Here is a 13,206-nt window from a genome sequence, read left to right on the forward strand (position 1 = left end):
GTTTCAACTTCACAGATCTAAACACACACTCTTTAAAGTTAACATGTTTCAACCATCGGTCACAGATCTAAGGACATGCAACTCTAATCCCATTGGAATTTCTTTGGTCTGAAACAAACTGTCGGTCTACAAAATGTTACAGATGTTTTGGAAACCAGGCTTAAGACACGGACAAACTACACGGAACACATTTCAAGTTCTGCTCCAGGCTTCTGAAAATTGCGAGAACGACGCTTTCGTTCACGTGTCACTTATGCAAATCTATTTTTCATTTGTGTATCAAATTAAGAACATTATTTATGTGCACATAACGGGTTATGCAAATTCTCAATTCTCAGAGGTGTTTACAACACCTATTGGAAAGAAATAAGTGATCACACAAATAAAAGCAGCAAATAGTAACTGCATCAAAAACCCTCAATCCATAGTGTTGCAAGGGTTCAACAAATACACTAGCCCTCGGTGGGCGAGTGGAAATTATCAACTGTATTACTAAAATACATGGAGCACTAGCCAAAGGTTCTGTGAGGGCTAGTGACTTTCCCAAACATTTGTCGAACACTGGAAGTTGACTGTGCTACTGGCAGTCCATTCGACACTACTGACATTCAATGCCACATTACAACTTGGTATGAAATACAGACATTACTGCGCTAATAGTACAATAAATTTGGTCTGCAATTTCATGTGTTCCCATAATTCTTTCCATTAGTATATATATATATATATATATATATATAAATACTGTCATCCAAAGGAAACTTTACACACACAAAATAAAATTTGAATAATTTGATAAATATTGTTGCTAATCGAACCAATTTAGAAACCACCTTACAAATACTTCGCATGTATCACAAATTGCATTGTGACATTTAGATGTTGAACTTCATGATACTTTGATATCCCACCGTACCATTTGCTGGCTTTCTATAATACAATTTCAGATCTTGTAAAGTTTCTTTTGGACGTCAGTATACACGTCCAAGAATTGCAGTCAGGGCAGTGTATCACTTTTTTAAATCCAAGAGAGTAACAAAGCACTCAACTTATTCACTGACCAGAGAGATAAAAAGAGTGATTCATGGAGTTACGAACATTAATACTGTAATTTCAAATATGTACTATTTTCACATCCCCTCCCTCTGTTAAAGCTGCAGGGGCAATGGGGCATTAAGAGTGATTGCTCCCCTTACAAATGGCAGTCTGTTGTGTAGTGTACATCAATGAAGGAATGTTTGATTGGTTCTGTGTGAACTCGATAATCTTTTCTCCACTATGTGACCATCAATATAAGCATTTGATTTTCAATTATTACAGCAAGAAATGATGTTTTAGATTGCTGAGGCCAATGTAACCTTTTTTCTCTCTCTCTCTCTTATATACAGCGAAACTCCTCTAAACCGGACACCCTTGGGACCAAGTAAAAAGTCTGGTTTTTAGAGGTATCCGGTTTAGAGAGGTTCTCTTCTACACAGATGTTTAAAAGGAACCATGAAAAATGTCCGGTTTTGAGGGAATTCCAGTTTACAGAGGGTCCGGTTTTAAGAGGTTTCACTGTATATATTTACATGTATGTGTGTGTGTATGTGTGTGTGTGTGTGTGTGTATGTGTATATAAAATTATTCATGCCGTAACCCACTCAATTGGCCAATTTATGTTTGTTATATAACAGGGCTAATGATATTACATTGGGTTAGTAAAAGGCCATCAGTTACTTGGCCGTATTACAATGTTGTATGATGATATTTCTGACAAAAACTTTCTTACTTGAAATTGCTTCATGTTTATCTGTGAGACATTTATTTCCGAGTGAATGATTCAAAGAAGACGCTGAACAAATAATCTGAAATTTTTACCAAGAATTTGTAGAATGATTTTGAATAACGCGTTACATTTTCTGAAAAAGGAAGAACAGGAAGATTTCTTTTTTTTCGGTTAGTGCTAAAATAAAAAATTACAGAAAAATACTGAGAATTTTTATTTGTGATTATCACACACATATGGCATTACCAAGCCAATTTAAAACAAGAAAAAAAACCCAGCGAGAAAGAAAACAAGATAATCTTATCTGGAGATAGAGGTAAGTACATTTGTAAATGATTATATTCATGATCTGTGAAAACAATCTCAATTGTCAAACATGCTGATGACTCGGCAGAAAACCAAGAATTCACAACATATACATACATGAATTTATTCAACAAGCTATATTTGAGTGATTATGGTTTGAAAATTATTGGTGAGCAATGAACTGCTCTCCTGAAATTATGTAGGCGAGCAATTGCTCTGAATTTTAATTTCACAGTAAATTTTGAGTATGATAAATTAATCAACTTGTGATGAGGTAAGCAGTTTTTTTGCCCATGTGAAAATCATTTTGCATAAGCAACAACAAAATCTCCGCTATCAGAAAAGTAAAAGCATTATCTCTCCCTTATTAGTTTGTGAAGATGAGCCACAAATTAGATATCATAATAATAATAATAATCACAAGCTGGTCAGGTTACAGCTAACACATTTCACTAATTAACCGTAAAGATGCTGTATCATAGGTACAATTAGTGCACTATTTTGCTATTTTTACATTTATTTGAGATTAATAACTACAAACGAATCAATTCCACACATAACTAAGGAATTTTGAAATTGTAATGTGTTTTTACACTGTGTAAACAAAACTATGTTCAGTATGACTAGATTCCTGTCGGTCTGTTGTAAAAGAGTAGCCTATGTGGCGACAGCGGATTTCCTCTAAAAAAATGTCAGAATAACCATGTTTGACGTCCAATAGCCACTGATAAGATAAAAAATCAATGTGCTCTAGTGGCGTCGTTAAATACAACAAACTTTACTTTTTTTTAGATTCCTGTCTGCTCACAATGTAACAAATCTTATGAAGCTAGACAGGGCCTTTAGAGACAGATGAGTTGCATAAAGACAGCAAACTTGTCAACAACAATCCTCTGGCATATCATTATGGAGTGTTCATCTCAAATGAACTCTTCCAATTCCACCAGAATATAACATTTTCCAATAACTATTTTTTTTTTAAACTGTTATTAAATTAAATTATTTGACTTTAACTTTTAATGGGCATATAATTGAAGATATAATGCTTACTTTTCAAAGCAAAAATTAATAAACAAGAAGCCAACATTTTGCAAGAAAAAAACATAATGCATGTTTTATATCTATGGAAAATCTCCTCCAATCAAATGTCACCATGGAGGGTTAAACTTTGAACATATTTAGTGCAATAACTTACAGCAGATGAAACTGGAGTTCAACCAATCAAATCTTCATTAACACAAATTAGCTTACCCGTAAAAATTTATTTTTCAGTATTCTTTTTCATGTGTAGTATGTATAGTGGAACAGCATTTTAAAATCAGTATTAATCTCTTTTTAAGTACTGGTATTAATTAAGAGATGGGAAAAAACCTACTTGCAATATATTTCTAGTATATGTAATAAGAATGTAAGAAATATTTGCATTGTTTCTTTCTGGTATCACAATCAGGTAAATCTGTGCCCGACAGCTTATATTTATGCCAAGTTCCACAACTGATTACTTATTCTATAATTAAAAACAATTATACACAAATACACAGATAAGAGAAAAACTGATAAGTCCAAAGAAAACACATTATGTGAATGTGTTATAAAACAAAACAGTCCCGGAATGCATCCTCTTTATGTTAACAAGAAAAAGGAAAAGCTATATTCCATTTAAAATTAGACAAATTTACAAAACCATCATAGCCCAATAAGCCAGTTTTTGTTTGTGAAATTTTCCAAATTTTTGTAAACAGTTACATAGCCACAGAAATGACACAAATGTCCGCTATTTGAATGTACAAGAGTGCAGACACTGCCAAGACTTTCAAGACCGTGCCAGAAGGGACTTGAAAAATATTGAACCGGTGCATTTGGTAAATATTGCAGTCAAATTTGTTCACAAGGCATATTCTCCCCAGTGAACAAAGTGCACACCGGCAAGTCAGAGATAAAGAAATTTAACTCTCATATATAGACATCGGTGCAAGATATCGGTGTGTGTTTTAAACATTCCGAAGACGACAAGAGAAGTGCACCATTGACAGTTATGATGGAAAGATTCCAGTCCCGGGCACAGGTGACATTGATGTGTATGCTAAACATACAGCACAACGGCTCAATAAAGGAAGTTAACTGTGTAACTATTACAAACCACAATTGTATGTACACACATAAGGCTATTCTTACAAAATATTTGTTTAGCTGTAACCTGACCTATGTTTGTATTGTTAGGAGTGGGGTTTTGCTGTGGAGTTTTAAAAAACCCACATTTTATACTGTAACACAAAAAAGAGAAATAAAGCCACTGTTTATGTTTACTGTACACATAGAGTACAGCAAACATTACAAAGATAATAATGATAATAATAATAATAATAATAATAAGGGTAGCTTAACTTAAAACATAGTATTTTCTGTCATTTCCTTATTTTAATTTTTTTTTTTCACAATTTTTTTTTTAAATATAAAATACACAATAAATATTCCCATTCCCAAAGAAAATAAAAATTATTAATGCAAGCTCAACTTAACAGTACAGTGAAACCAGTCTAAACTGGATCGCGCTGGGGACTTAATACTTATCTCATTTAGACAGGATCCGGTCTGGTGCTTTTAGAGTCTATACTCGAGACTCCATTCTGAGGCACTAATGTCATGACAACACCATACAAATTATATGTGTGTGACGTCAATAGAGACAGAGTCTGGACTCTAAAAATTTTTATAAGTACGGGCCTAGGTGTTTAGAGGGTGGCGTTTTAGAATTTAAAAAAAATTCAGGGTCATGTAACTTGGTCTGTTTTGACAGGATTCTGGTTTGTTCAGAATCCAGTTTAGACAGGTCTCACTGTATAATTAAATCATCAACTCATAGGTGATATTTATGCTTAGTGTTATGCAATTAGATTACATAATCTTAAGTAAACATTACAAATCATAACAAAATATTCAGCACTATCATACATACCAGGGTATATTCCAGAAACAAAATTTAATATTTCTTTAATTTACTTATTTTGAGGTTGCATATTCTTTAAATAAATAAATAAGAGATAACTTCTTTTTACAAAATACTAGTAAAAATTAAAATGAGTGAATCCCTTACCACTGCATCAAAAAAATAAATAATTAAAAATGAAAATTATTTAAAAAAAATAAATTAAAAAAATAAAAATAAAATCCCAAACATATTTTGATCTAGTGATCAACTTAAAAGTTACCATACCCTGGAATTAAGTGAGGTACTAAAAACTATGTTTAGAGTTCTGACGAAGAAGAGAAATTCACTGCTGAAGTAATTATTAACACTATCACAACCAATGACAATACAACGAATAGACATCTTTAATACGGATGGACATACATGAGAGAAAAAAGCCGCCGGCATCTTGCAGACAACTAGCAAACATCAACATGTTTGGGTTTTTTGTATAAACAGGACAGCACATACCATGCCTTTTTGATGAATCCAGCTGGGATGCTCTGTCAAGCAAAGTACAACACAGATGAGCATTGAGGCATACCAAAGACAAAATGTGATAAGGCAAAGTGATGGCCAAAGCAGAAGACCACTTATTGAGTACAAAAATATCGCCCGCAAGGGCTGTCCCAGAATTAATCACAAGGGGGGCAGGGTGGGGTGGGAAAGGCGGAATAATAATGATTTCCTTCCCCGTGGGTCTGCTACATGTTCCTTCTATACATACATAGCTTAAATACAAGTTTACTTTATAGATGGTGTCTTCTCTACCCTCCCCCTCCCTTCAAATAATCAACACTGGAACAGCCCTAATCTTCATAGGTCACCGATTTGGTTAATAATTTCTTTTACTAGTTTTATTATTTTATTAACACACTGATACATGGAAAACAAAAAATCTTAATATATCACGAACAGAATTTCTGCCATTTCACTTCACCGTTAAACCAACATAAAGCAAATATGAGTTTCTAAAAGTGCAAAGAAAGAGTATGAAAATCCTGCATGCAACAAAAAGAAAAAAATTCTCATGTATGTAAATCAAATGAATTCCTGCCAAATTTGTTAAATGCGAATCTTAAAACGGGAAACTTTTATTTTAATTTGGCAACGTAAGTTTATGTACTATTTTGTTAGAAAATAACTGTGGATGTCTACAATATTTGAATTTTCATAAATAAATTAGTACAATGTTTTGCTCACCGAGAGATAGCCTTGCATATACCCAAATAAATAGCAAATGTTTTCATTTTATGAAAAGTAAAAAAACAATGACTCCTCTCTCCATAATTATAACAGCTCTATTAAATATAATTCTTTGCAAAAAATGGCCATAAGCAGAGTTCTCATTATGCGATTAGTCTCACCGCGGTTTGTCGGCCCTACACAAATCGGAACGTAAAATACTTAAAAGATGTTCCAATTCAGGTGTTCTCACAGTATGATTCGATTGCATGTGATAAGTCGATGCGACTAAACATATAATGAGAACACCCTTTTACACATGCCTTACCCAGTCCGAGATGAAATGTTACCATGTACCAGTGTGTAAATGGAGTCACAGAGAATAATACAATACTGACCAGTGGATACCATTTATCTTATGAGTCATTTGAACAACATATCTAATGAGAAAAGCGGGTTAACACATCATTCAAAGAGTTGCAAGATATATGAGGCCGAATTGACGAAGCCCGTTTTTCTTAGACGCAAGTGTGTCAGCATTGTTAATGTATGTAGTTACACGTGTAAATTCGGCCCATTGTATCAAACTGACACAATTGCAGTATTATATTTTTCACATATCCTCAAAAAGCCAGGTTTAAAATTTAAAAAAATTTCAATTAAAAATGTATTTACGGCACTAACCTGCAGTTAACTTATGTGTCACAGAGCAGTCAATTTTGGTCGTGCTTATTTTATTAGTTGTTATACCTGTGGCGACTGGATCATCACTGTGGAGCAACCAATCACAAGTGATCACAAAGTGATCTCCAACAAAAATGATCTACAATGGGTGCTCTCGAAAATGGGTGTGTACAAAATTTATTTATCCATCACATTATACGTCATGTGTAGTCGTATGCCAACATGTTAACACAATTAACTGCTACTAGCCTGAGAAACTAACTGTACATGTTCATTTTGTATCATTATATATCACAAAGGTCATGTTGACTTGCTCACCGTGTTGTTAAAAAATCAACATTTATCACATGCACATCATAAATAAATTTCAGGCTTTCCAACTGTTTATACCAGCTTCTTACTTCAGCCTGGCAACAATGCCAAAAGAAAAAAAATTAATAATAATAATTAAAAATAAAATGGAATAACCATTTACAAAATGTACATGAATAAAGTCTGGCAATTATTTTGTTTTAAAAATAAATCTCTCCGCCAGTAAGAGAGACAAATTTGTACTTGTACTGATTGTGGTAATTCAACAATGAAAATGACAGCAAACATTCATAGTTTTTACACTCAATACTGCACACATGTCACTCTGAGATCCACACTCGTTTTCATACTTTTAATACTTCCTCATTCACAATTTGACTTCTGTGTAATGACAACGCGAGACTATACAAAAATGTCTGATTTGTTGATACTGACATCAAATTCGTTTTGACCATTTCATAACTTTTGTATGGTACACAACAAGGTATAATAATGTTTTTATTCACTGGCACAATGGAAGGGTGTGAAAAAGCCATCAGTGCTTGTGAAAGTCTTCAACGATCTGATATTTTGTGTTTGTCAATTTCTCTAGGCTACAAGCGTGTCGACGATATCATTTACAAAAAATTCATGGCACGGGTGATACAATATACAATATTTACAGCACCATTATTGGGTTTTTTCACCAACACACAGGATTTAGGCAGGACTAACAAATACTGTCTACATTTCAGGGAGTTTTAGTTCAAAACATGTAGCCATTTTTGTTTATCTTCACACAAAAAACTGATCAAAAATTGCTAATTGTTAAAATAATTTTATGAATATTTAATTATGATATATTTACTATGTGTACAAGATTTAAAATACCTTCATTTGTGTTCATGTTTTTACAATAATTTTACTTGGTCACATTGTTTAGAAGATTATACTTGGGTAATGAATAGAATATTAAACTTCTACCATTATGTACAAACTTTATGTCCAAAGAAAACTAATTTTTATTTGTAACTGTAAATCTCTTGCCAAGTACAAATTATTTTATTCACAACACAAATTTGATCAACACAGCTAGCTCTGGGTGAGCAGAAACTGTCTCCAAATCATTCATTTACTCTTCAAAAAGTGCACAAATCAAGTTATTTCTAATAATATAACAATTATTACATAAAAATTATTTTCCAAATGAAAATAAAATTTGCCAATTGCTATGAAAATTCGTAAATGGCAAACTTGGCAAGTGCCAGAGCTAGCCCTGCCTGATGTCAAATGGATGCTCCTATAAATTTATTTTATAAAATATAGTCACTAAATTCAACGTTAAACGACAACAAGTTACATGTAAATCCTGCATATTGCTGTAAAGTGGAATTTATTTTTAGCCAGCTACATGTCTACATGCAAGCAGTCTGACTGCCAAATTTTTCTGTGTATTTCTTTTATTAACGTTTTTGGTGTAGTATAATTTCGAGAAAAAACAGAAGCAATACTTCATTTGGATTTAACAGAACAAAAGAATGTATTTTCTCAAACTCCCACGGTTAAACATGAATCATGTGATTTTTAATTAAATATCCTCCTTCATTATCAAAGGATTCAAAGTTTAAAAGCATATTTTTTTAAATTATACAGAAATGAAGTATGGGGGGAGGGGGGAGAGAAGAATTTTGTTAAACATAAAATAAAGATGATACAGTAAATGATTTTCTTAATTTTCTTTGATTTAAAAGTTATAAACAACATGCACAAAACAACCCCAATGCTACAAAGATTTTGATACAAATTTTGTGGTCTGCAACATTCAGCTAAAATTAAATTTAAATGAACAAACCATGTTTAAGGCTATATACACTATAATTGAAGTTAAAACCTTTAGTAAAAATTAAAATAAATAAATAAATAAATAAATAAACAAATAAACAAATAGTATGTATATCAACAAATAAATAAGTAAACCAATATAAAAAGAAACTGTTGTTTTGGGGTTGTTTAGTTTTTTTAGAAAAACCATGTAATTGCAATATGGTATAAGCATTTTTATGGTCTAGATTCGGGGACATTAATAAAGTTTGAACAATCATTTGATATCCGATAAACATTCACCAAATAAATAAAAACAATCATGTAATAAATAGAATCAATCATAAGATTCATTTAAACAAAATTTCAAATAATCTTACTAGTATTTCAAGCGATAATAAATATTTGGTCAAAACTGTACACACGATGAAGGAAAAACCTTCGTTTACCAAGAGTTTTATTGATATGCTGAGGGAACAATAACACATTTTAGCCAGTTTACACAATTATTTGAAAATAAATTTTCTTTAAACACAGGCAATATGGAAATTTGATAAACACAATTCAAGATCGTAGTTGTAAAAGCAATGGATTTTCTTCTACAAAAGAAATGGATTAAACGATATTAACAGTTTTCGACATTGCATCACAGAAAGGTCCAGCACTACCTTGATAGAATAATCTGCCATATTGAATCAATCTCATTTTTCCACTAAACAGATCAATTCATAGAATTTCATAAGAAGAAATTGGAAACTCCTCCCATACTCACTCACAATCAGATTCCCAGTCAACAGAACATAAATTAATTTGCATAATGGCATGTTATTTTAACACAAAATTGAAGATAGTAGCTAATATTGGTCAAGATTTTCCTCTATTACGGTTTTAAACATTTACTAAGGTTGGCAAACAATACAAAATTACTTTCTCAGAAAATTTGTCTTTGTTATAATAACCCAACTTAATTATCCTTCATGTTAACAATTTTTATTATTATTTTTTATTAAAAAAAGAAAAGAAAAAAAGATGCAATTTTTCACATTCATGAATCATATTTATTCCTCTTAATTAATCCTTAAAAATAGTCTTCTTCAGAAGTTACCAATTACTAATGTTCAAGTACACAATTACATATACTTATTCTGATGTTATTTCGAGATGAAAAACAATAAAAAAAAGGGAAAAAACCCACCCCTAATCTATTTAACGTTGGCTTAAAAAAAAGAAGATTAAATAAAAATAATATGCACATTTTACCATCCAAACATAATTATGTATGCATGAAAATTAATGTTACAGTAATCTTTTTATGCAGTCAGTTAAAAGTAAAGCCATTTCAGTCGTAATTAAATGTCATGATTTCATATTCAAGAACAATCACATTTTGAGTTCATCATAAATAAAAATATCATCAATTTCAGCAGACAGAAGTCATAAAATTGAAATATAAAATAACTTCTTTGATATAAAAAATATCACTAATTTTGATCTAAAATGTTCAATAAAACAATGCAATTTTCTATTGCCCTAATTTAAATTAAATAAATTAATATCCATTCTTCTCTGGGAAACAAAAAAATATCTTGTTAAAAAGGATATAACCTTGTGCTAAGTTCCAAATTATTAAAACTGAACATATGAAAGATGGGGATGAGGGAAGCAATACATTTTAATATCATCTAATTCCCATTAACTCTCATACAAAGCATTTCCCACTCAAATTCAGTGCACTCAAATTCTTTAGTCTTTTGTTGTACATTATGTAAATATGTTATGTTTTTCTTATGACAAACGTTATACAACATTTAGTCATGAAGTCATGATTTCAGTTGAAAAGTATAATAAATATTTTATTTAAAGAGATTTCACAGAAAATCAATTCGATCAATTCACTAAACCCATTAAAAGTTAAGGGGTTGTAAAGCTAAACAAGAAGAAGAAAAAGAAACAGGAGTTGGGGAATTCAGACTAATTTTCTTCATAAAATTAAATTAAGAATGAGATTATTTCAAAGAAAATGAAACAAATGAATTTACTTTTATTACAATTAAAGCCAATAAAATTGTAAAGCTTTAAATAAAACACACACAAAAAAAAACAGAGAGGAAAAAAAAGAAAGGATTTTCAGAATTCAAACCAACAATTGTTTTTCTAAAATTAAATTAAATTAAGAATTATACTAATTTCTTCATGGGTGATTGCGAACATACTTAACAGCTCTATAACAACAAGTCTCTGTGAAGGACTTGCAGTATATGACACATGGTTGATTGCACGAAACACATCTTCATAACAAACGATGTGGGTGGGACAAATCCTCACAACACACGATGTGGGCGGGACAAATCCTGGTGACACACGATGTGGGCGGAACTTATCCTCGTGACACACACAGTGTGGGCAGAACTTATCCTCATGACACACAGTGTGGGTGGGACTCACTGTTACAAACTGGCAGTCTGCTGAGCGACATGGTGCTGGTCGAAGTCTGAGATGAGCTTCTTGATGTGAGCCAGTTTCAGATGCAGATAGTTGAACCGCTTCTTCTGTTCAATGAACTTCTCGTCACTCTTCTGGGCTAAGTACTCCTGCATTATCCGGTTCTTCAAAACCTGAAACACAAAGCAAGAATAAATAACACTACTCCTGCATTATTCGGTTCTTCAAAACCTGAAACACAAAACAAGGATAAATAACACTACTCCTGCATTATTCGGTTCTTCAAAACCTGAAACACAAAACAAGGATAAATAACACTAGTCCTGCATTATCCGGTTTTTCAAAACCTGAAACACAAAGCAATGAAAGTTTTTATGTTTTGTTTAGCGACAACACTAGAGCACATTCATTTATTAATCATTGGCTGTTGGATGGCAAACATTTGGTTATTTTGATACAGTCTTAGAGAGGGAACCTGCAACATTTTTCCATTAGTAGCAAGGGATCTTTAATATGCACCATCTCACAGACAAAATAGAACATACCACAGCCTTTAATATACCAGTCATGGTGCACTGCCTGGAACGAGAAATAGCCCAATAGGACCGACTACACATCAAGTAGCTCACAAAGCAATGAAAAATAACATTTACTGATGAAGAAAACCAAACTAGTCTTGCATTATTCGGTTCTTCAAAACATAAAGCACATTGCCAACCAAAGGAAACCAATATACAGCTCAATGAACTGCATTAACAATGAAGAAAAACCTATGGACGTACTTCGAAGTCCCGGGTTCCTTTCTTGGTTTGTTTCATCTGTGATTCAAACTCGCAGAACTTCTTGGAGACGCTGGCAATGTTCATGTGCAGTTTACAGTATTCATCGTAGTCTGTGTTGAAGTCATGTTTGTACTTCTGTCGCTGGTCACTCGTCTTGATGTTTGTGTATGACCTGTGCAAAAATTAAGCGAAATCAATCAATCAATCAACGAATGAATGAATCTGACAAATCCTGCACCCATCCCACGTCATGAGAGCTCTCTACCATCCATCCCTGGGCATTACTATTAGGTGTCAGGTATTTAATATTTGTACATTAAGTCTTCGGTGTTAGGAAAATTAAAAGTTTGTTTTGTTTAACATCACCACTAGAGCACACTGATTAATTAATTAATTGTTCGCCATTGAATATCAAACATTTAGAAACGTGCAAAAAGAATTCCCATAGCATGATATTAGATGTGTACCATCTCATAGACATATACCATGGCCTTTGATATATAGCAGTTGTGGAACAGGAAAAAACTCTAAACAAATGAGTCTGCTCAGCAGGTTCGATCCTACTATAGTGTTAGTAAAGAAAATCACTACTGTTATGTAGGATATTCTTAGTACCCACTACAGACATGCAGGATACTCATATTACCAGTACCATCATGTAGGATATTCTTAGTACCCACTACAGACATGCAGGATAGTATTACTACAGACATGCAGAATACTTGTATTACCACTACCATCATGTAGGATACTCTTAGTACCCACTACAGACATGCAGGATACCCTAATTATCCACTACCATGATGTAGAATACCCTTATGAACCACTATTGTCATACAGGATACTCATTATCACCAATCAGCAACAAAGGATCTTTTATTCCCCACACAAAACAGCACATACCACAATCTTTGATGTAGGAGAAATAGTCCATCAAAGTAAATCAATCTTGTGACCGC

At 32.6% G+C, this 13,206-nt stretch overlaps 1 protein-coding gene across 1 annotated transcript in view; it reads right to left on the reverse strand.

Moving 5' to 3' along the window:
- Nucleotides 1-11,091: 11,091 nt before the first annotated feature.
- The window catches only part of LOC121384111 (RNA polymerase II elongation factor ELL-like), a 48,858-nt gene continuing 46,743 nt past the window's right edge, over nt 11,092-13,206 (reverse strand). The window contains exons 10-11 of the mRNA XM_041514349.1: nt 12,248-12,419; nt 11,092-11,638 (exon numbers count right to left, since the gene is read on the reverse strand). Of these exons, the coding sequence (XP_041370283.1) occupies nt 11,471-11,638; nt 12,248-12,419 (340 nt within the window). The 3' untranslated portion in view covers nt 11,092-11,470. The remainder of the gene's footprint in view (nt 11,639-12,247; nt 12,420-13,206) is intronic.

Source organism: Gigantopelta aegis, chromosome 2 (assembly GCF_016097555.1).
Source record: "Gigantopelta aegis isolate Gae_Host chromosome 2, Gae_host_genome, whole genome shotgun sequence".
Lineage (NCBI taxonomy): Eukaryota > Metazoa > Mollusca > Gastropoda > Neomphalida > Peltospiridae > Gigantopelta > Gigantopelta aegis.